At 41.1% G+C, this 25,063-nt stretch overlaps 1 protein-coding gene across 10 annotated transcripts in view; it reads left to right on the forward strand.

Annotated features, from left to right (window-relative positions):
• Positions 1-25,063, forward strand: part of ERC2 (ELKS/RAB6-interacting/CAST family member 2) — a 973,185-nt gene that overhangs the window by 706,192 nt on the left and 241,930 nt on the right. For all 10 annotated transcript variants that reach the window (XM_068559352.1, XM_068559351.1, XM_068559353.1 and 7 more), the window contains one exon: positions 12,018-12,165. In XM_068559352.1, the coding sequence (XP_068415453.1) occupies positions 12,018-12,165 (148 nt within the window). The remainder of the gene's footprint in view (positions 1-12,017; positions 12,166-25,063) is intronic.

Raw genomic sequence — 25,063 nt, forward strand, 5'->3', positions numbered from 1 at the left:
CCAGCAATCCCACTATTGGGCATATACCCTGAGGAAATCATAATTCAGAAAGAGTCATGTACCACAATGTTCATTGCAGCACTATTTACAATAGCCAGGACATGGAAGCAACCTAAGTGTCCATCGACAGATGAATGGATAAAGAAGATGTGGTACATATATACAATGGAATATTACTCAGCCATAAAAAGGAACGAAATTGAGTCCTTTGTTGAGACGTGGATGGATCTAGAGTCTGTCATACAGAGTGAAGTAAGTCAGAAAGAGAAAAACAAATACCGTATGCTAACACATATATATGGAATCTAAAAAAAAAAAAAAAAAAAAAAAAAGGTTCTGATGAACCTAGGGGCAGGACAGGAATAAAGATGCAGATGTAGAGAATGGACTTGAGGACACGGGGAGGGGGAAGGGTAAGCTGGGACGAAGTGAGAGATTAGCACTGACATATATACACTACCAAATGTAAAACAGATAGCTGGTGGGAAGCAGCTGCATCACACGGGGAGATCAGCTTGGTGCTTTGTGACCACCTAGAGGGGTGGAATAGGGAGTGTGGGAGGGAGATGCAAGAGGGAGTGGATATGGGCATATATGTATAGCTGATTCTCTTTGTTATACAGCAGAAACTAACACACACTGTAAAGCAATTATACTCCAATAAAGATGTTTTAAAATAAATAAATAAATAAAAACTACCTTAACAGCAAAAAAAAAAAAAAAAAGAGTTGGATATTGTGGAGAGGGAAATGCCGCAACCTTTTAAATCTTTGAGAGTAGAAAGTGATAAAGAATGAAAATGGGCACCTATTATAAACAAGCAAACAAAGAAACCAGTAAAGCTGCTTTTATTATGGAAGAAAACTATTAGGTTGAACTACATGAAATTGCTGATATTTGACTGTTTCTGAGCTACAAAAAACAGTTCATATCATTCAGTCTAATAGCTATAAATATAAGATTTTGTGTTTCTATTTATTTGTTTGTTTTTGAGCTTCTGGATTGTAGCTGGATTGCATTGGATACTGAGAATGAAGAGGACCGGATGGGAGGGAGCTTTTGAATCAGCTATCCTAGTATTTGATACACGTGGGTGGAGATGCCACGTGGATTCTTATTCCCAGCCTTCAAATTGGTAAAAAGGATTCATGGATATCTTCTTTGCACGGTACAGCTGATGATCTGGTATTTGTTCCTAATGGAAGTCGAAGGGTATTTCCTTGTGTTTTGTGGCATCATTGCAGGGTCAGCTCATCTCATGACTGTGTGGAGAGAGAGTCTCTGGGGTCTGCTGTGTGGCAAGCTCCAAGGAAGCAGGGGTTGTGCCTGTTGTGTTCGTCCTTTCATCTCTGGTACCTGGTGTGCAGTGGGCACTCATGTTGAAGGGACTGAAGAACTGGGCTCTGATCATCTGGTTGGTTTATTCTTCCTTGTGTGACCACTAAACAGCCACCCCAGAGGAACACGTTCATTTCAATTGCTTCTGGTTGGACTTCATAATTTCACATCAGAAATGTTCCTGCATCTAGTGATCGCTCCTCCCAGAGTGGAAATTTCACTTCCATGAGCCACAGGGCCACCCATACTGTAAATCTGAGACTGCTTTCTATACCATTTTGTCTTGGGCTGGTTCCCCCCACGATTCTTTCCAGATGTGGAGTGCTTTCAGGTAGTTTACCAGACTCTTTCATTCCTCATCCGCTGTCTGGTTTCATGTTCCCTCACCCTCTGAGAAGGAGCCCTAGTAGTGTCTCACATATTGTATTCATGAATACAGAAATTTCAGGAAACTAACAGATATAAATTCTCATTATTTTTGGACTCACTAGCTGATTTTTGCCACTCTTTGTTCTGCATATCTTTTAAATCAGTTGCTTAGCAATGCAGTAGTTTAGGTGTGTGTGTGTTTATAGTTCTACACTTCTTTAATTTGGGCTCTGAAATGAATTTATGGTCTTTGAATATGTTCTTGCATCTCTTTTTAGTCTAGAGGTTATGGTACATTGGTGAAGCCTTACCAAGAAAATGGCCCTGTGCATTTGCTTTCTCTCCCATTGACACATTCAACAAGTGGTTAGTGAGTGTCCTTTAGACAGGTTCAGTCTGTTTTCATGGAGGCATTTTAGCAATCTCTTGCCAGCATAGAACTGCGATGAATTTGGTCTCACTTCTTCCCCTCACTACGTTGAAGTGTGTATTTTTAATCTCTGTCATTTGGACTTTTAAGTTATTTCCAGAAAGACACATCCTCCTAATTTTTAGGTACAAAGCCCCATTGGATTTACAATCTATTTTATTCTGTATGTTCTCTTAGCAAATCTATGGCAAGAACAGAAATGCTGAGACTTTCATTTGTGGGCAACTATGTGTCAATTAAGTTACCTCTTTAAAAAAAAAAAAGGTAACTAAAACGTACCTATTACCTCTTAATTGACTTCTCAGCAGGTCGAATCCCATATGGAATGATTATTTGATAATTTGATAAGTGATAATTTGATTCTAGGCTTTCCTCAAGGAATGAAAAATGTGAGTGGAAAGAGGATTAGAATGTGAAATGTCCTAGCTCCCTCTGCATTGCAGAGCTCTCCTATGGCTAAAGTTCATTTTTTAAAAAATAAGCACCCTTTGTGATGTCTCTTTAGAATATAGATTATAAAGGTGTAACTACTTTGGAAAAAAAGTGGAAAAGGGTAGAATTTATTGCAATGGCCACGAGATGGCAGACCTAAAATCCAGACTTCTCAAAGAGATTTACGTGCCAAATTTCATCTTTAAGGATGCTTTAAAAGTCATCAGCTTTCCAAAGGAAAACTCCTATTGGTTATCCTGAATTGTTGTTCAGTTCCGTGGCAGGCACAGCAAGGGAGAACAGATTCAAGTTGATGGGAATCTGTTTAGCCCTCCTTTTTATCACGTATCACCTTCCTGCCCCTCCTAGAAGCCTGCTTTTTACCTGGCCGCTACGGTCATCCACAGCACACGTAAACATATCACTCCATGTTTCCTTCTCCCAACACAGGAGCACAGCTGCCTTTTTCCTTCCCATGGATAGGAGCTCTCTCAAAGAAGCTGCTTCCAACAAATTCAATTTTTTTGTATTTCTCTCTACAAAGATCTGCTCCACAGAACCTTAATTCGATTTTCTTCAAATGTTGCATTAACGAAATTCTGGAATGTGCCCCCTTCTGCTTATATCCCTCTTAGAGCAATGACATGACAATCTGCTTTGTTTTTCATTATAGTATAGCCTATGGGAATATTCTGTTCCATGTAAACATAAACAAAAGGAGGTTTGACTTAACACAAAAATTTCAAATTAAGAAGGGAAGTATGTAGTTCAAGATACAGGAGGGCGATTTGCTGCTCTGTGCAAAGACTCACTAACAAATCTCAGTAGCCTTAAATATAGAGCAGAGGGAAAATTAAAATATACTATCTTTTGGGATAGTTACATAATACACACATGCATACACACATATACATCTTACCAATAAGAAAAAAATAATTGATCAGTTGCCCTGGGGGCCAAGCCTTGAAGTCAACCAAAAAGTTAATGTGATGAGGCAAGTCTCGTGACAGTAACTGATCATCCATGGACAATAGGTTTAGTTTAGGTAGATGCTGGCAAAGCTCTGGCCCACAGTGAAGTCCAGATGTATTTAGTTTTCTTATTATCAATCATCAATAACCTTTCCAGGGAGTCTAGTTGGGTGTATTTTATATAGAAAGCTACCTTGGCAGAGTTAAATGCTCAACATAGAAGCCTTCTCAGCACTGAATGGGAATAACGAGAATGAATGAGCATCATAGAACATTACATTGACACAGGGTATTCGCTTGGGTCAGGGAGCCCTTTCATTTCACTTGCCCTCACTGCCTTCCAAATTTACCAGTTTTTTTTAAAGATTTGGTCTTTTCTTTAATGAAAGAATTTTTTGTTGTTGTTTTGAAGTTGTGTGACTTTGGTTAGATTTTGCACTTGACCTTGCCGTTTAAAAAGTCACTTTTCAGAATACTTTTCCATTTCGCACACTGCATGAATCACATCTTGCCCACCTTTGTGTGGCCTTTCCTATCAGTTCAGACGGGATGATATTGAACAGTCAGACCGGGCTGGTCTTGGATGCAACTCTTCTATGACGGCCATATTCTTCTCCACATTCAAGCTCTATTTTCTCCTTTAAGTTTGTTTGCAAAACAAACATCAGCTCATGAAAGTCAAATGGGCAGCTTAACAGAAACCAATTTCAGAGGCTTCTCTGAGAGTCTGTCTTGAAAATAAGAGACCCATTGGCATATTTAGATATGTTTTCTACAAAGAGGACCCCAGTAGAAATTAATGCAAAACTTTTGAGTCTTTACATTTGGTGGTGTCTATATTATGTAATAATAAGTAATTGCTAACATTTGCGTGGTCCTGTCCGACACTGGACAGAATCTCTACTTGCATAATCGCGTTTAATTCTTACAACAGTCTGAGAGAGTTACTGTTATCCTTCTTAGTTCATTATGAGGAAATTGAAGTTTCAGATGCATAAAGTAACTTGTGCGGGGGCACAGAAACAAAAGATATTGCTGAGATTCAAACCCAGGTATATTCAATTCCAAAACTAAAGCACTAAGTATCTTCTCTTCTAAAGGACTTCAGTGATATTTTATTTGTATGGGTAAGTTTTAAAAAATCAAAATAGACTAAGGTAATCAAAAGAAGTATTTTCTTATTTTTTCCCTCCCTCTCTCTCTCTCTCTCTCTCTCTCTCTCTCTCTCTCTCTCTCTCTCTCTCTCTGGATCAGGCACACAGTAGTCAATAATACTTCACACATGTCCTTGCCAGGACCTGGACAGAGGTCCCTCCCATCCCTTATTGCCTTTTTATCAATCTCCAAAGGGCTGGGAATGGAGAAAGCGATTTAGGATGAGGGCAGTACCTCTTCCTGGCACTCATCCTCCTTTGGCCTCAGGCCTTTTCCACATGGGAAAATCAGCTGGCCTCAGACTCACCAATATCCCTTTGTAGCAGGATGCCAAGAGGTGCCGACATCTTTGTATCCTGAAGCACATGATGTTGGCTCTTTAGAGCTTCCTGGACTGGTTACACTTGGAGGAGCTCAAGGATGAGGCAGCTGCCTCCCTGGGTCGCGCCCTGAGATAGTAGTGGGGTAGAAGCCGGTGCACGGAGCAGAGAACTTCCACAAGACTCATGGTCCCTTAAGTCGTGTGCTATTAAGTTTCAAAGACAAAATTCTCTGTAATTGGAGTAAACGATTTCTTGAGGTCAGTTTTAGGTGGGCGACAGAGAGCAAACCACATTAAGGAGTCTGGGCTGCCAAAGCCTGGCCTTTACAAATCTGGTCTGTTCTTTGTCCTTGCTGAAACTCACATTGTTCAAATATATCTCACCCTGTGGGCCCACCTCATGCAAGCTGCTTCACTTTCTGCGTGGGCCTTCAGTATACACAGTACATCATTCTGCTGGTGGGTAGTGTTGATATTAATTGATATCAAAAGCCTTTTCTTTCTCAAGATGCCGTTTGAAAATACAGCTTTTAAAATTTAGGCAAATGAGCATCTATCTCCAGGGTTGATCATAGCAAACCTCACCCACCCTCACGCCAGGGGTAAGAGAGAGGCTGTTTTGAACAGGGTCTTTCGTCACCGTCTGTCTTAAGTCTCCTCCTACTGAACTTACGGTTGAAGATTCAGGGTTGTGAGGGAAAGAAAACAGTAATTAACTGGGAAAAGTTGATTGAGCGGAATTTTTTCCCCCACATTATGATTAGAACATGACTGTGGGCTGAGCACCATATGTAATATAGGTTTTCCCTTGAAATTATCCAAACATGTTTCAATGGAATGCCTTTTTTAAGCATCTGCTTTTGTAATTGAATGTGTTCCTAAAGATGGGTCAGCTAACTAAAGCAAGAGCCCACAGGAAAAACTGTGTTAATGCTTCTCCCCCAATCTAATTTATGACAGTTCCTAATTGGCCCGCCTCATTTACAACTCCTAAAATTAATTTTAGACCCTCTCTCAGAGCCCAAGTCATCATTAATAGAACGACAGCAACAGGGAGTGAAATAGAAATGTTTATAAAGCTCCCTTTTAAATTGACTGTGATAAGTGACGTAGGGATGTATGACCATCAGAGGATTCTGGAGCTCTCTTCGTGAAGGCCAGCCACAGGCAACTCTCGAAAGAAGGCATTTATCTTGGCAGGAGATGCCCTTCAGTCCTCTTTTGTTTTATTCCCTTGAGGATTTTTTTTCAGGGTGGCTAAAACCATTTTTTTGGTGTTTTATTAGCTGTATCTTGACTACCTCCTACAAACTGAATGACAGCTTAGGGTTATTAAATGTGTTCTTGCACATATTTTTATCCATTGTTAACCCTGACTAAATGCATGCAAGGGCACAGAATCCCCCCCTTTTTTCCTCCATTGTTGCCCATATTTGTTAAAGAAATTATTCCCCTTGACGTTTGTTTAGGCTGCACTTTGATAAAATGCTGTCTATGGTCCACTTTCTTAGCTTGGCATTCAGCAGACTCTTATAGATTTATTTCTCTTTGCATTATCTTATCTTCCTTTCTAGCGTATTTGGGCTTCCTTTTCATATTTTAAGTTACGTTTTGGGGCATAGACAGATTACCTTAGTAATTGTATACTGCTGCATTGCAGTGTTCTAAAGATAATTCTGCAAGCCTTTGGCATATACTTAACCCCACTAACTATCTAAAGATGAGTATATATGTTCCTTTTTATGTTGTCTGTGAATAAATAAAACGGACAGATTAAGTGCTGAAAGTGACTTCAGGCTTATAGAAACTTTCTTCAGGTTGATGGGACAGTGACAATTTCTGAAGCAATGTAAATCTGGCCTTGAATCTAAAAGGTGGCTTACTTGATGAGGAAATTAATGAGGATTTTTCTTTGTGTTTCCAATTTATAGCCAAGTGTATATACTCTTTATACTTGAGCCTCTTTAAAAAAGATGTAGATGTAAAGGAGGCTTTACAGAAATGCAAATACTTCAGTTTTCTCAGTTTTGAAAGGCTGAGTCAAAAAAAAAAAAAACAAACCCAGAAACATTTAATTTAAGCTTCCTAGTTTATTTCAGTGTCTGCTATTTTCTAAAAACAGTGAAGTATTTGTTATTAAGTGCTTTAAGATGTATCAGCGCATTGGCTTATGGAAATTGTAAAAGTTTAGAAGCTAATGTAGGGCTAGCAGCTGAACTTATTCTTAGAAAAAACTTATGCTTAGTATCCCTCACCCTCAAAAAAAAAACTCCTGACTTTCAAAGTAAGGTTAATGAAAATCCATAACCATGCAGAATTAGCTCATAATGATTTAAACTATTTGTTTAAAAGTATCAGATTAATAAAAAGTTATTTTAAACTCATTTTGTAAAGATTTTTGCTTAAAAAGAAAAAACAAATGTAATGGCTCTGTCAGCCCAGAATTAAGAATTTGCTTTGCCTGGCATCCCTGTACAAATAGGTAATGGCTAGATATAACCTCAACATATTCAGAACATCTCTCCAAATATCCTAAAGTGTGAAATGTTCATATTTCTCTAGTTTTACATACTTTAAAAAAATCTTCTGCCAATTACTCTTTGATTTAAGTAGACTGGAATTACTGGAATGTAGATTTCAATCAAGTTATTTTAGAAGAAATTATCATTAGTTTAAGACCAGTATTTAAATGAGGGTTTCCAAATATGTATAATCCTTGTTACACTAATTTTATTCAGAGTTCTATCATTATATAATACCAGTACTTATAAAACAGATTCGTTAGCCAAAAGCAAACAAACAAGCAATACAATAAAGAAAAGGTTACAAAGAACAAAATTGTTATTTTGTATGGATATGAGTATTGATGAGTGGTTTTAAATACACTTTTATAAAAATGATTTTAAATATACTTGAGGTTCAATAATTAAGAATAATTAGATTTGGGGCTATAGATAGTGACAATATCTATAGAGAATTAGGAATTAATATGTTTTTCTTTGATCAAGAGAAAACTGGGAATTATAAATTAATTTATTGGGACTTTTGATGGTATTATAAGAGGAGCAATGCATGTTAACTACATGAAAAGCCCAAGTTATAGAATTGTAGGAGAAAAGGAGTTTAGAAGGGTCATTCTTTAGGTTGATGATGACTTTTAACAGTTACTGAAGCTATCTCATTCTGAATTTTGACCTGGAAGAGGAAAATGGGTTTAAAAGGGTCATGGAACATAGGAATATAAAAGTGGGCATAGGGAGCCTGGTTAGGATATTATTGTAATTATCCACGTGGGAGATGATGTGGATTGTACCAGATGTGTATGTATGTGAAAATGTGTGTGTGCACCTACCTGTGTGTAAAGAATGAGAAGGACAGAGAGAACATACATACCTTGATGGGAAAATGAGGAAATTTCAGGTATGCCAAGTATTTGAAGCATGTACCTGCAGTTTATTTGGCGACTGAAAAGCTTCATTTATAATTTTTTAATGTTTACTCTTATGATATTTTGTGGGAGGGAAGGATAACACAGAAAGGTATAAGGAGAAAAAGAGTAAAAACTAGCCTATCCATTCCACCACCATTAGATAATGACTCTTAACATTTTAGTGTATTTCCCTCTCATTTTTTTTTTTTCTATGCATATGGTTTTATGTTTGGGGGATATTATTGTGTGTACATTTGCAAGTCAAAAACTGTGAAAATCCATAACCGTGCAGAATTAGCTCATAATGATTTAAACTATTTGTTTAAAAGTATCAGATTAATAAAAAGTTATTTTAATCTCATTTGGTAAAGATTTTTGCTTAAAAAAAAAAGGGTCTGACATTTTCCCTATTGGCATTGCTAACAGGCTAGCCTGCCTCAGTTTCATGGACGCAGGCAGAAGACCAGAGGCTTTTGGGTCAGAGGCAATGGCTTTATTGCTCAAGGTTCAGAGAATAGCATCAGCATGTTTATGTCCATACCCCTTTCCCCAAGTCCCGTGGAGGCAAGGCAGGTGGGCCAGATGAATAGCTGTATATGCAATGGGTTTCATTAAAGGAGAGCAACCCTGAGCTTAGGGAACTTGAATCGTTTATAATGGGCAGTAACATGTCTGCCTTTTGGTCTGGAAGGAGACACTATTGTACATGGCAGTAAGCATGTTTACCCTTTGATCCTAAGGGAGACACTACATCTATCTCCCAAGGCTATTCACTCTACAAACATCCTTGAAAAACTGTGAGAATAGAAGATAATATCTTTGCTCATAAAATGTGCAGAAATATGAGACTCATAGAGTCTCTCAACAAACATAAATCTTTTCATATATCATTACTTTTTTTTCATCAACATTTTAAATGGCTGCATATAGCTGTAAAGAGTGAATCGTTGGGATATAGCAAAATGTACTATCAACTTCCAATTTTCCAAATAATGATCTTTTAGGTTGTTTCCATTTTAAAAACTTGGAAATTTCTATTTGGGGCAGAGTGGCAAAAAATAATGCAATCACTTTGGGTGTGTTGTAGCTAAGTTGGAGTAGATAGCAATTGGGTTCTCCCTGATTTGAAGTCCGTGCAGCCTTTTCACCTTGGCCTTATGTGTAAGTATGCAGTGGCTATGAATGGCCAACATGTCTGTTGTCTCAAGATGTTATCCAGAGGAAGACAGGCTCTGTGAAGCTGAATATTAATGCTGTTATTTGTAGTCCAGCCTGCACTGGTTTTCTTCTGGAAAGTGGAGATATTTCCTGACATTTCTGCTGCTCACATCTGACTGAGCCTCAGACAGAAGCTCCTACTGCCTGGCATGAGCAGGGCCCAGGAAAGTCCATACAAATCCCTATAGTGGAAAGGGAAAAAAATCTGAGATCCAAATAATGACCATCTTGTCCAAACATCTGGAGAGGGCCTGGTCTGGTGATGGGGATTAAAGAAAGGCAAAACAGCATCATGATCAGGTTTTAGTCCTAGGACTTGTGTGCAAGAAAGTACCCAATATGGAGGCTTTCCTGGGTCTCTAGGGTCTTCTAAATTATCTAGAATATTGCTGAAGTGACACAAGTGGTTGAGACAAGTCCTCCTCAGAGGAAAGGAGGACTAAATGAAACATAGCAGGAGAGCCATTTCTTAGTCAATTATGGTCTCAGAAAATTCCAGGTTAAAATTTGTGACAGATGTTGACAGAAAATTGCACTGTAAAATGGGAGCAAGAAACTGTAATACTTTTCTGAGTGAGCAATGATCAGTGATTAAACAGCAGTCAAAGCATTGTAATTTTTTTAAGTGAGAGGAAGAGTTATCCAGTGGTGTCTTCCACAGTTTTTAGAAAGTATAAAGGGAACTTACTTATTTCTTGAAGAAACATTTTTTTTAACATCTTTATTGGAGCATAATTGCTTTACAATGGTGTGTTAGTTTCTGCTTTATAACAAAGTGAATCAGTTATACATATACATATGTATGTCCCCATATCTCTTCCCTCTTGCATCTCCCTCCCTCCCACCCTCCCTAGCCCACCCCTCTAGGTGGTCACAAAGCACCGAGCTAATCTCCCTGTGCTATGTGGGTGCTTCCCACTAGCTATCTATTTTACATTTGGTAGTGTATATATGTCCATGCCACTCTCTCACTTTGTCCCAGCTTACCCTTCCCCCTCCCCATATCCTCAGGTCCATTCTCTAGTAGGTCTGCATCTTCATTCCCATCTTGCCCCTAGGTTTGAAGAAACATTTTTGACATCTGCTTTATGGTTAATGCTCTTGTAGAAGCTGGAGAATTGGTGGTGCACAAGACAAATGAGGTTCCAATTCATGGAGTGTCAAGTCTAGAAAACAAACAAACAATAAGTATCTTAAGATCCTTTCAAATAGTAAAGAGTTCCATGAAAAAACAGTGTAACGTGACAGGCCAGTGGCTTGGGTACAAGGTGGAAGCTGGGAAGACACTGCTAGGGATAGTGGCTGGAGAGGGCTTTTCTGAGCTGAGACATGAAGGGTGCCATTTGTGGCAAAGGTATTCCAGTCAGAGGGAATGGCAGAGGCAAAGCTTATGAGGTGAGAACAAGTGTAACATTTTCAGGGACTAGAAAAGAGATCAGGAACGAAATGTGCTAGAGGCTAGTGATTGAGGAGGGAGGAGGGGAACAAGATGACCTCAGGGAGGTGCTCAGGGCCAGTTGGTGTAACAAGTTGCAGGCATCAGTAAAGGGTCTGAATTTGAAGTTTAATGGGTGATGGAATGGACTTTTCGTGCAACAGAATGGTGGAATCTGGATTTATATTGTTTTTAAAGACTACTTTGGTCTCTGTACCAGGGCGGCAAGTGGTTACCAGAGCTACACCAGTGGTTACTGGTGGTTGGGAGAAGTTTATAGGAAGGGAATGAAGGATGACTTCTCATTAGGGGGCCTGGGCTACTTAGTGGATGGTGCAGTAATTACTGAGATAAGGAAGACTGAGAAATGAGAGTGGTTTTTGGTGGAATGGCATGGGAGCGTTACTAATTTTGTTGAAAATTGAAAGGAGACCCTAGTAAATATCTCTGCATGCCTTTCTTCCAAAGAAAACCTTGCATGATAAAAATAATACTTGATATTGCAGTTGCTGCCCAATTTTGTTGAGTCATCTTGGGGTACCTGGAACCTTACCTGGCAGATGGATGGCTGGCTGGATGGATGGAAGGATTGACAGATGGATGAATGGTTGAATGACTGGATGGATAAATGGGTAGATGTCTTAGAAAGGAATGGGCAGATTGACTCCCTCCATTTCTCATATGCAGCTGTGTCTGTGAAACCATCAAAAGATGCGTGTTTCAGAGGACACAGTGTGTTGGTCTCAGGGATTCTGACCCAAACTACTTTGTACATTCTGAGAGTCAAGGAGGTAGTTTTTCTTAAACACTATCCATAGGTCCTCCCCATGAGACAACACTTCATGGCTCATTTCAACTATAAATGCTGATTTTTTTTCACTTTATAAAAATCATCACAATAATCTTTATTTTACCAGACAGGAAGCGCTGCTGGCGGCAATCAGTGAAAAAGATGCAAACATTGCCTTGCTGGAACTGTCTGCCTCCAAAAAGAAAAAGACACAGGAAGAAGTGATGGCCCTCAGGCGGGAAAAAGATCGACTTGTGCATCAGTTAAAGCAGCAGGTGGGGCCTTTTGCACGAATGGTGTGTTTTGCTGGGTTTGGGGTTTTGAGTGCTTTCTCTGGGTTTAGCTACTCTTCATTTTGCCATGTCCATCCTGCAGGCTCACGCAGCTAAAACCAGGTAGGAGTGAAATGGCCCAAGTTGTCGCTGGAACAACATTTTATTGCTTTTCTGTGTTTTTGTGCATGTGCCTGGGCTTGTGTGGTTTGCAACCAGTGCTGTTTTCCCTTCTTTTGTATTAGCATCATCTCCCCAGAAGTAGCTCTCAGCTCTCTTCCTTCCAGTGGACTTTCTATGACTTCTGACTAAATCCTAGAAAGTACTAATAAAATTCTGGGCACCTTCTTTCCCATTGGACTTGTTACCTTCTGTCTTGCTCACTTTCTGGGCCCAATAATAACTCCCGTCATCCAGTTCTTTCGATTTCTTTCTCACCATTCTTCCAACTTTGATTCTTCACCTATTTCCCAGGACTTTCCGGCCAAGGACCCTTTCCCACCCCCTATGCTTGGAGACCTCCTCAGCCATTATTTAGTCAAATATTTTTCTATTACCTGTTTACCCCGTTAACCTGTTTTTCCCTCCTCTCTAGGCCACTATGCGTCTTCTGAGGGAAAAGGAAGAAGAGACAAAATCCTAACTTGTGCAGAAAGTTCTTTGCCTTCTGGAGGGTTTTCTAGTAGTGACTTAAATGGAAATATATATACCTGCAGCATATTGCAAAGTCATCCCTGAAATCTTCAGGCATTATTTCTCCTCCATATCTAACTTGAGGGCTTTTGGAATCAATAGTTAAAGATATTCAGTTGGATTCTAGCTTCATTATGAAACCCACTCAGCAGGTAACGGCTCAGTGGTCTGTGGTCTCACAAGGTGGCCGCCACATCTTAGCTGGGGCCACCTGTGAACGCCACGTGGTACCATGTGTGGAGTGCATCCATATGGATTTCAGCCCCCAGGACTGGCTCTCTGCCTGCTAGGGAGATCTGGGCTGAGCACAGTGTGCAAGGTGAATGGAAAGGAAGCCCGAAAGGAAAAGCTCTCTCCCCTCACAACTGGGGCAACTTTTTCCCTCCTCAGGAAGGAAAAGCCATCCTTTGGCCCAGAACCAGAGTCTTATTCTCATGGGGCTGCCTTGCTGTGTGAGAGAGAGAGAGAGAGAGAGCACGAGAGCGAGCACTGCCACGCCTGGGTGCCCTCTCCTGCGGAGGGAAGGTCCCAGTCACTGCCAGACATTGGGGTCATTCCACGGAGCAGCACGCCTTGCTAGTGCTGGCCCCGGGGGTCGGGGGCCGCTTACATCTGACCGCTGTGCATCTTCGACACTGGTTTTTCCACCCACTGGGCCACAGAAAGTCAAGTCGGGGCTCCTTCTTTGCTTTCTCTTAATTCCTTCCCTGTGCGCCCTGTGCTCTCCCCTCCTGCACCTAACCATTGTAGCTTTCTCCCACAGGTTTATAGACCTAGGAGACAGCCCCCGAGCTCGAATATACCATGCACTTGTGATGCTGGCTACAGCCCAGATATTACGGCCAAGTACCACAGGTCCAGCTACGATGCATACATGATCCAAAGGTCTCAGGTCAGTCAGCTGCTAAGGAGATACTCTCCCCCACCATTGCGGATGGGGGTGCATAAGACCCACATCACATCTTGACCTTCACCTCTTTTGATGATTTCCAGTATTCAGTGGCCATAAAGTCTGGAACCATAGATGATAGCACTATATCTTGATTTGTAATGCAGTTTCATTATTTTGTATTTGCCAGTGGTTCTAGTTTTGATGGCCACCCTACAGGGGCAGCTCTTCTGAAATAGCCTGGCACTGCTGTAAAGACAAGATTGCCAGTAGGCCTTACTGTCAGGCACATTGGATTAAATTTTTCTTTTTGTCTCGTAGATAGTTTCCTCCCCAAATCTCCCTCTACCCTTCCCAATAAGGAATTTTTTTTTAAGGCTGCTTTTTTTCTTTCTCAGCATCATGAAAATGCACTCCTGGATTCCAGGAAGGATTGAGTGTAGCCCTTCAGTTTGCTCCTGGGAAACTGTACAAAGCCTTCATTATTCACGACAGGCTTGGTTTTGGGTATCATGGGGCACATTTGGGAAACCCCAGCCATGCACAGTTAGTCTCCCGCCTGGGCTAAAGCAGGGTCTGAAGGGCTGTTGTGGAAAAAGAGGCAGCAAAGGAGGAGGATGGGCTTCTTTCCGTGACTTAGGTTTGAAATTCTTCCCCACACCCTACTGGCCACAGAGCAAGAAAGAATGTGAATTTATGTATCCTTGTTGTAAATGATTATGATTCTAAAAATAATGAGTAATTTGCTTATAAAAGCATGCCCTTTGTAACTGAGGGTTTACTTTGTGCCAGAATGTGAATCCAGTGTCCCTGGGGGGTTTTGTCCCACAGTCCTCACAGCAGCCCTGTGATGTGAGCGTCAAGATTGCCTCCTCTTTCTAGGGGCCATAGCTGAGACTCAGAGTGTGGAATAACCAGCCCAACACACACAGCTTGTAAGTGATAGAGCTCAGGTTTTGTATAGTCCACCTGCGTCCACACATACCCCACCATGTTCAGGAAGTAATTCAGAGTTGCAAGCAGATGGGTATTCCAGAAATTGTGAGGGCCCCTTATCTTTGTATACCTGAAGTAGATGCCAGAAACCCATTTAAGAATGTTCTCCAGCCACTCACAAAGAGTAGGTTCTGCCTAGAGCTCTTGAGCTTAGGATGTTTGATCACATCACCAACTACTAATACTTCTAAGCTCTCAGCATGTGCCAGGTATGGGTCAAAGGGCTTTACATACATTAACTCATCAACTCCCACCAAAGCAGAAGGGCTGATGCTCTTATAGAGAAGGAACCAGAGGTCCAGAGAGGTTGGGTGCCCTGCTCAGGCTTCACAGCTGGACACACCATGATACTTAAACAGATTTTTTTGCCACACAACCTTAAATGGATTTTGTAGATGCCATCTGGAGTTGCACTGCTTAGGTTGAATTTTGTTTCTAGCACTTGTTAGCTGAGTGATCATGAGCAAAATATTGAACCTCCCTGAGCCTCAGTTTGCTCATCTGTAAATTGGGCTAATAACATAATTCAAAGGGTTGTTTGTGAGGTGTAATGTATACAAAGTGATTTGCACATGCCTGGCACACCAATGTGCTATATATCTGTGAGCTGCTATTACTACTACTACTACTGCTACTGCTAATTGATTTTATCACCACCAGCCCTCAGAGATGGTTTGATTTTAATTTCAGTTTCATCTTTGCTGTTTTTCACATGCCTTGGAGTCGCAGCTTGTTGAGAACATACTGTTGAACTGTGGGAGAAAGAGCAGACAGTTGTTGGCACTAAAGCCTTCCTGGTCCCCCCACCACTAAAGCCCAAGCACTTGGGGAGTGGGGAGCAGACATGTTAGGAGTTCTAGAGCCTAGTTCCCAGCCTGCACTGAACAGGCTCCCAGCACTTATTAAGTTTGTTTGGTTTGTGTATGCAGCCCACATGGACGTCCATCAGAGAGGACATCCCCAGGAGGGTGAGTCCCAGACCTCAGTGGTCATCACCTGCATGTCTGATTTGGGAGAGCAGAGCTCTTTTAGGCACCCAGGCTAATGGGAGGGGAAGGTCATAGGTCTGGGTGTTCACCTGCCCAATGTTCTGCAAGGATTTTGAGGCAGATGGGCTCATGAGAGGTGTTACCCTCTTGAGGCTGCCTTTTGAGCTCATCTCATGCAGGTCTCTCTGGCCACATCATTCCCAGTGACTGAACTCGAGTAGCTCATTCAACAATCCCCATAGCTATTGCACTTTGGCAAGCACATAGTAGGCACTCGATAAATATTTCTTGTGTGAATGATTGCATGACTTCCATAAGCCAGGTCTATACCAAGTGTTTTATATATACATAGGTTTACAAACGTTATCTCATTTTGTCTTCATAATCAACCAATTACCCAACATATGGCATACCTACCATGTGCCAGGCTCTCTGACAGGTGCTGGGGATTCACCCACAACGGATATTTTACACACAGTAGCCACAATCCCTTCCTCATGGACCTTACTTGTTAAATTAGAGGGGGTAGAGAGAAAGGTAATAAACCATAAACATAATAAGTAAGTTACATGATAGAAAAAAGAAAAATATAGACCAGCATAACAACAACAGGAATGCCAGGGTAGGACTGAGGGGCTGATGACACTGTAAAATAGGGTAGACAGGATGGGCCTCACTGGGAAGAAGACGTGAGCAAAATTTGAAGGAGGTGAGAGAGTGAGCTCTGTGGATATTTAGGGGAAGGATGTTCTGGCAGAGGGAACAGCCCGTGCAAAACCCTTAAGGCAAGAGAGTGCTGGTGTGTCTGGGAATAGCAGGGAGGGCAGTGAGGCTGGAGTGAATAAGAAGGTGAACCATCAGAGCAGTAGTGGGCTAGGGTAGGCTGTGCAGGACCTGCTAAGAGTGGTATATTCTGGAGCAGAAATTATCCAAAGTTAGGAAGCAGAATACACCAAGCGTGTAGCGTCAGAACAGGCAGGACTCCCTCCAGTACCACCCAGAGTGCCCTGTTTAAGGTTGCTCTGATTGAGCCCACTCTCCAAGTCCCCTGGCTCCAGGCTTGAAGGAGTCCCAGTGCTTAGCTTGCATTTTTTAAAAAAGCATTGGTGGGTGGGAGGGAGATGGCAAGAGGGAGGAGATATGGGGATATATGTATATGTATAGCAAATTCACTTTGTTATACAGCAGCAACTAACACACCATTGTAAAGCAATTATACTCCAATAGAGATGTTAAAAAAATAAATAAAAATTTAAAAAAATAAAAAAATAAAAAGCATTGGCACTCCATTGGAGCCACAGAGAACTAATGCCAGAATTTGCTTGTTATGGCTATTGAGATTTTCAAACAGAATAGGAACAGGGCCCTTTGACAAAATGCCCTCCCTGACTTCCTGGCAGTCTCAGTAACATATCATTGGAGTCCAAATCCTGCCCTTTCCTTGCTACGAGGAGGTAGGCAGGTGGACAGTGGTGACCACCTCCATGCCATTGGCCTGCTCAGGGTGGTGGCTATGCCTTGGAGAACTGCAGCCAGAGTCCAGGCCAGGCCAGAGGTTCTCAAACCTCAGTGGGCAGAAGCATGATCTTTTCTAAAGATGTCTCATGAAATGCTCATCACTCTCTGGCTCTAACTGCTGAAAAATCTTCCCTGGCTTCCCTTGCTGGTGGGATAAAGACAAATTCAAGCCAACGTGCTCTCTGCCTTATACATGCAATTCCCTTTGCCTGGAACACATTTCCCTCTTTTCCTCACCTAGTTAACACCTACTGGTTCAATTCAATCTCAGTCCAATATCACTATTTCAGGGAGGCCTCTGGTTCTTTCTCAACTGGGTCAAATCCCCAATTTGGCACTCTTGTAGCACATGTACATCATTTAATCGCATTGGAACAGATGCAATTCTGCATTTGTTTTGGTGATTACTTGAATAGAAACTATCTGCCCTGCTAGTTAATGAACTCCATGAGGACTGAGAATGTGGCCTCATGACTTTTTTTCTGCTGACCATTTGTCTCCAGGCCTAACACAATTGCTAGCACATGGTAGGCATTCAGCAAATATTAGTTGACTGTATAAATAAATGAGTGAGTGAATTGCCAGGTCAGCTTATTAAAAGAAGAGACTTCTTTGATCAATCGTTACATTAGACAAGACTTAGCCTCGTAATTCTTCTGATATTCCAGGAAGCCACCACCAACTTAAAGGAGTTGGTAGAAGACATGGAGACCTGCTTGCTGAATAATGACCACAAAATTGGTGCCATGTTCTTTCTTGCCACGTTGCAAGACACTTTGCAGAGATGACTTTTACCATACTAGAATTATTTGCAATGGTGTCCATTTTGAACCTTTCCTTCCAGTCTCTTTGCTGTATTCTAGTTCAGATCCCTTCCAATTTTGGAGGTTCTTCTTGAATTAAATGCCACTGAGTTTCCAGATGTGGCAGAGATTGCTTGCAGTTATAAAGGGAGTCCCGCCATTTCTTCCCTGAAAACGTCTGAGCGTCTTGTAAATTAATTTGCCTAGAAATACCTAAACTCCCATTAAACACCCATCAAGAGAGCCAGAGAAGATGATATGAAATCAGTTCAGAAATTCCAACTATGCTTAACAACAAAAGAATCTTTATGACTCTCTTCAGGTGTTAACATCTGAGTTGATTCTAGGCTGAGCGCTGTATAAAGGTAAGAGAGCAGTACAAATTAACTTTCTGTTACTTGCTGCTTACAAGAAGATAAAGGATTAATCATAGTTTGGTAGTAGACATATAAGTCTATCCAATTTTTGTGTTCTTCCCAATTCCATTTCTTCACAAGCACACACCCCTGACACTTTCATTCTACCTCTTCTTAAAAAAATCTTCCTTCCAGATTTTTGCAATATTGGGAGAGGGACTCAATTGGGAATTAGTTAAGGGTTTTTTTTGTTTTGTTTTGTTTTTTTAATTTTCTTGTTCTTTCTCTAGGGATGGTAGTTCTAAAAAATATTATTAAAATTTACCATCTTTCCTTCTTCTGTGTCTTGGATCCAATCCCCCCAACTCTTTTCCTCCACCCTTGAAGAAAGGACTGACATCAAAATAATTAATTCTGAAATCATTGGATTTTCCTGCTGCTAAAGGGTTTTGAAGGAAGCTTAAAACTAAATCTTACCCCCTAAGCCTTATTCCCAAACGCTCCCTTGTGTGCTGAAGTAGTGAAATGTACATCCTTGATGAAAATGCCTGTTTAAAATGAGGGCCAGACACTATTGTTTAGTTAAAATTGGAACCAGCTTATTTCTCAGAACCGGTTAGAATACTTTTGTGATCAGAGATAAATTGTGCTTGGTTTTCTTTTCCCCTTCCTACCAGTGCTGGCATTGCTTTTGGTTACCCACTGGTCAGTTGGGAACAGGAAGGCGTTAAGACCAGGAGACTAGTCTACTGTTTCTCTATGTTTTCCCCTAGAGCTTGCAGAGAAGTCCTATGTCCAGGTTAACATTCTGGAGGCTATGCCAGGTCTGCACAGTATAACTGATTTGGGTATGTCTCCCCCTCCCCTATCGTGTCTAGACCATCATAGGATTGTCTCTAAGAATTAGTCAAACAGGTATGGCCAAGAGTGGGAGAAGGCAGACTCTGCCCTGGGAAGTACTCAGGAGAGCTGGTTGTAAGGATGAGATTCTAGCCAAAATTGGATCTCAGCAGAGGTAGAACCATCCTGTCAAGGAAAGCAGGAAGCACCTGAGTGGGATGGTTGACCAGGCATTTCTTTCCCCCTCTACTTGGGGCCACACCTGGTTGTGCTCCCCATTTACACTTCCATTACATGCTATGCAGATGACTTTTAATTACCCTTTATGGTTTAGGAGGTGAGCACAATTGAACAGCAGTGAAGGAACTTCATGCAATAGGGTTCCCATAGCCTCATGTTGTGGTTGGATGAGTGCCAGAAAAGCTTGATTTGATCCCAGAATTGTAATGCATCACAGACTTGCCCCAGATCAAATTGCTGAAATGCAAATGCATTGGTTTTCACTGTAGACTCACTTTGGGTTAAGCTGTTCATGACCCACTGGTAGAATCTAGCCACATCTCTATTTATCATTGACTTCAATGCCAAGGGTCTTTACAGTATGTTCTAGAGAACCCCTTTCTAAAAAAGAAACACCTAGATCTCTCCTCGGCAGGCCAAGGGCAGGGCATCCTCAGAGAGGTAAAACCTGAACTCCTTGGTGTTACTGAAAACAGTATACTCTTAGTGTCCAAGTGATTGGCCAGGATACTACTCTGCTCTCTTAGCCTGGAGGCACTTCTTACTCTGGGCAGCTGGTGCCTCAATCCCAATACTCAGGGAATCCATTTGGTTTGCCAGTTACAACACAAACTAGCACTCAAAGATTGTGGAGGCAAAGTGTTTTCTCTGTGATTCCATATGTTTCTCAAATCCCTGTTAGAAATGCACCTTCCCAAAGCATCAGGCGGACTCTGATGGACCACTTTTCTGAGTCTCTCATTTGAAGGAAGCCATGTTTTAAAAACCATTTAATAAATAAATTAATTAATTAGTTAATTAAACCATTTTAGTTCCCTTCCCTAAACATTCATGGAGCACCTTTGGTGGTGCTGTGTGGGGCACTCTTGGGCTATAGAAGGAGATGTTGATACTGACTTTGTCCTTGAGCCTTGGGTTTTTTATCGTCTCTACCACCTGTAAGGCAGATATTAGCTCAAGAAACAGATGACAGAGCAAATTGCTATTTTTTGGTGCAGAAGTGTTACCAATGTGCAAAAGTCTTTGCTTGCTAGAGGGGGCAGGGAATACTTCCTGCAGAAATAGGCATTCCTATGGATGTTATAATTGACACTCCGTAGCCCATCTTTTGTGACAAATGACTATCCAACCATGATACTTTCTTAAGTTTTCAAGGATCCTAGTGGAAGTATTGCCACTCTTAGAAAAACTTGCTCTTTGCTTTTGGAGTATACCTTTTTAAGTAGAAAAACTTGAAAAGACCAACTTTACCACTTCATTCCCCCACTTTTAGAAATACGTAAAGGGGGAGATGGGTCTGACTTGTAAGTTTTAGAGTGATTTGCCAGCTTTGTTTCAGTCTTTTGAAGCACCCCCTGCAGTATCTAGCCGTTGGCACAGTACATCAGAATAACAGGCTTAGCTGAAGGTGAGCAAAACAGAGAAGAGTATACAAATGCCAAGAAGATCTCTCACGTGCTGTCTTTCTCTTTTTTTTTTTATTCAGATTTCACATCTGCGCTCTATTTTTAAACAGTTATTCTTTAAGTGATAACGCATGTTTTACCAAGCCTCTTATTGGATTAGACATGTTTGAAATCCCCTCAGCTTTAACCTGTTCATTACTGCCTCCAAGAACATTCAGATAGTGTATATGGGGGAGAGTTTCCAAGATGTCAGCCTCCAGGGAGCCATTGTATTTTGGGGAGGGAGGGATCCAGCGGTTATGCTGTGTAGATTTTGGGGGGACCTTAGACTGACATTGCTTTAAGAGGAATCAAGTGTGGGTGTAATGTGTGCAGCATTCTTGCTATTCATCATAGTTTTTCTACTCACATTTTAGAGTAGGAGGAGCTAACAGTTTTTGAGCTCTTACTGTGTACCTGGCACTGGGCTAGGAATTTTAAATATATTATCTCATTTAATTCTCATAACAGCTCTGAAAACCAGTTGCTATTAATCCCATTTTGGAGATGAGGAAACTATGGTCCAGGAACTAGGCAAAGATGCCACGGCTAGTGAGGGGTCTCATTCCAAAACTCTTTCATGGTCTTCCCAACAGATGTCCCCAAGTTGGTGCTATACCTCTTAGGTCATAGCCCCCCTGACCTGGGGCTAAAAAGGAACATAAAAAGCAGGCTTTATTCTGTGACCCTGAGCACCACTCCCGGCCTCTCCTGCCGCCCCAGCCAGCTCCTGCCCTGACCCCGGGGTCACATGTGCAGGCTGGGGAGGGCGATTTATCTCTTCCTGCATCACCAGGAGTCACCCACTGCCAAGGGGAGAAAGGGCTGCGGGCTTGATCAAGTGTGTTGCATTTTCTGCTTTCCCCGCATGAAATGTTGACATTTGCCTCTTGGAGCCTTTGTGTTTCATTCTCAAGATATCTGCTTGAAAGCCTTTGTCCCTTTAGTTTTCCAGTTTCTTCTTCATCATTTAACATACAAAAACAGGTTCCTCCTGGTCTCTTTCTCTCTCTCTCCCTCCTTTCCTTTCCTTCCTCTCATCATATAATTAAAAGTCCTTTCAGGTTGTCTTCACCTTATCATTTCAATTGAATTGAAAAAAGATCCGACTTCCTGCTCTTGTGTCTTCCTGATGCTGAATTTCAGAATGAAAGAAAAGTCCTTCCCCTGCCCCTTTTTTGCTTCATACTACCCCTTGAATAACTGTGTTTAAATCATGCTGATTTTGTCATTGATCTGCATTGTTGTACGGACTGAGTTTACCCTTTCCTGGCTTCAGAACTTCTTCTTTTTTGGCTTTTTCAAGTAATTAACAGGAAAAGGATTTTTCACCCTCCTCTCTCCTGATTACGGAAACACAGTTATCAAACTCAGAATTTAACATTTCCAGTAGTTTCTCTTTACTCTTACTCAACTCCATATTCTTTTTGGGAAGTGCCACTTTCTTTTGTTATCCTCTGCCACATGCAGAGGTAAAAGTTCCAGAATCCCCCATGTTTACTGTTTTTTTTCAATGTAGCACTGTATTAAAAAGTAATAAGGACTATATACACTATTGATACTATGTACACAATAGATAACTAATGAGAACCTACTGTATAGCACAAGGAACTCTACTCAGTGCTCTGTGGTTACCTAAATGGGAAGGAAATCCAAAAAAGAGGTGATATATGTATATGTATAGCTGATTCACTTTGCTGTACAGTAGAAACTAACACAACATTGTAAAGCAACTATACTCTAATAAAAATTTTTTTAAAAAGTAATAAGGACTTAATTTTGTAACCATCCTTATTATGTAAATGATACTTTTCATAGTTGAAAGCATATAAATAAATGTTTTATTGTAAAAAAATAATGTATTCTCATTATAGAAACTTAGAAAATGTAAATAAAAACTAAAATCACCCATAATCCTGCCACTCAGAAATAACTGCCATTAAGATTTATAGTTTCCTACATTCCATTGTCTACATACATATTTGAACAAAGACATGACATACTACATAATAAAGCTTCTTTAGCTTTATAAATGTTTGATATTGTGTGCATTTTCCGATGTCCTTAAAAGTCTTCAAACACATACATCTTGGTTCTATGATTTCCATCATTGCCGTAATTAATTTTGTCATTCTCCTATTGTTGGGATATCAATCGTTTCTAGTTTTTCACTTTTATAATCACACTTGGTGAACATTTCAATACATAAGTCTTTTTTTCTGTTATTTTCCTTAAGATTAATGCCCCAAAGTTGAAATATTGGAGTTATGGGTATTTTACGGATTTTAGAGAATTAAACAATAGCTCTCTTCTACAAAGTAGTTGACATTTGAAAATTTTTACAGAAATGTCAACTGTTTGTGTTAAGTTTGTTTCTAATAACATGCCAGTCTCATAGATTTGGGAAAGAATATCGCTATTCTAGGACAACTGGTAGGTAAACTTAGAGAGCAAGAGGCAAAGGCAGACTTTTACGACTTCTAAGGGGAGTAGTCATGGGACAAAATGGGCAGTTCATTCAGCAAATCTTTATTGAGCATCTACTATATGCCAGATACTGTTCTGGACATTGGGGGTACCATAGGGAACAAAACACAAAAATCCCTGCCCCGAGAGAACTTGTATTCTAGTGGAGGACACAAATAAGAAACAAAATAAAGACATCAAATATATAGCATGTTAATTGACAATAAACGCTATGAAGAAAAATGAAGATGATGTTCTGTGAGGTGTCTGGGGGTGATTTTGAATAGGGCATTCCCAGGATGCCTCCTTGAGAAAGGGACAGGTGAGCAAAGACTTGCAGGGAGGTGGGAGTAGGCCATGTGGAGTACTGTGCAGGGAGGCAGTGGTCAGTGGGGACAAACTGCAGCCAGGAGAGTTGGAATCTGTTCTTCTCAGGTCAGATCCCAAGTGCAGTTGCTGAGTTGACAAGGTGGGGGAGCCAGAACCCCACAACACCAGTGTTTAGATGAGATAAATTTTTTAAAAAAATCAGCACACAACCAAAACCCCATTCTCTTATCTTTGCCCTGATATGGCCATTTGGAAATGCCCAATGGACACAGCCAGCAAATCTTTACTCAGATGATCTTTGCACAGTGGAATTGTGCAAGGAGTTTACAAGTTCAGATTGGACAGAGAGGCGGTCCATTTCAGAAAACAGTGACGATTGACTGAACAGCGGTGGCAACTCAGAAGGTCTCAGTCCAGGCTGGTTCTTATGCCCCCAGAAACCTCCGATTAACCAATCATCTTGAGGCTGGTTTATTTCCTCTCTCTCATGGCTCAGCGGTCCTAGAATTACAAACAGCTCAGAAGCCAACCAGAAACCCTACTGCTTTGGGCTACCTTGGGTGTGCCAAAGCCCCTTTGGGTGCTAGGGTAGGAAGCAGGTGTGTGGGTCACAAGGTCAGGCAGAGTTTCTGTTGTCAGTCTTCTTGGGTTTGGGGGCCAGATACTCTCTAAGATATCTGACTCAGCAGCCATCCAGAAAGTATGATGTTAAATCTTTAATCTTTAAACAAAACAAGGGAGCCCATCTCACCAGGTGGGCTGCCAGGAAAGCCCTGGCAGGTAATAGAAGGTGCAGGGTCTGGGAATGAACCTGGGGGTCAGAGTTTTAGCCCAGCTCTGACCCCCAACACACTGGCAACCTTGGGCAGCTCGTTTTGCTTCTCTCTCACAGGCTCGGCTTCCCCATCTGTAAGGTGAAGGGATTAAACTAACAGACCTCTTAGCTCTTCACAGTTTTGATAGTCAGAAACTATTCCAGCACATTCATATATATAGTACATTGAGTACTTGATCTATACCAAGGACTTTGCGGATGCACAGGAAAGTGACAGTATTTGCTTTGATGGAGCCTGCAGTTGAGTAGGGGAGATATATTATTCAGTAAGATATTAACACAGCTATTATTTCTTGAAGAAATGATATTCTAGGCACAGCATTGTACTTTTGTTGTTTTATTACAATCCTCACAAAAACTCAATGAGGTAATACCATCATTGTCTCCACTTTGCAAATGGAGAAACCAAGTCACAGAGTTAGTGAGCTCATCTACCTTAGGGGTAACAGAGTTAACCCCTTTGTTTTCCATTGCAACACAGTTGCCATCTTTCCCACCAAG

The sequence above is a fragment of the Eschrichtius robustus genome, chromosome 12 (assembly GCF_028021215.1).
Source record: "Eschrichtius robustus isolate mEscRob2 chromosome 12, mEscRob2.pri, whole genome shotgun sequence".
Lineage (NCBI taxonomy): Eukaryota > Metazoa > Chordata > Mammalia > Artiodactyla > Eschrichtiidae > Eschrichtius > Eschrichtius robustus.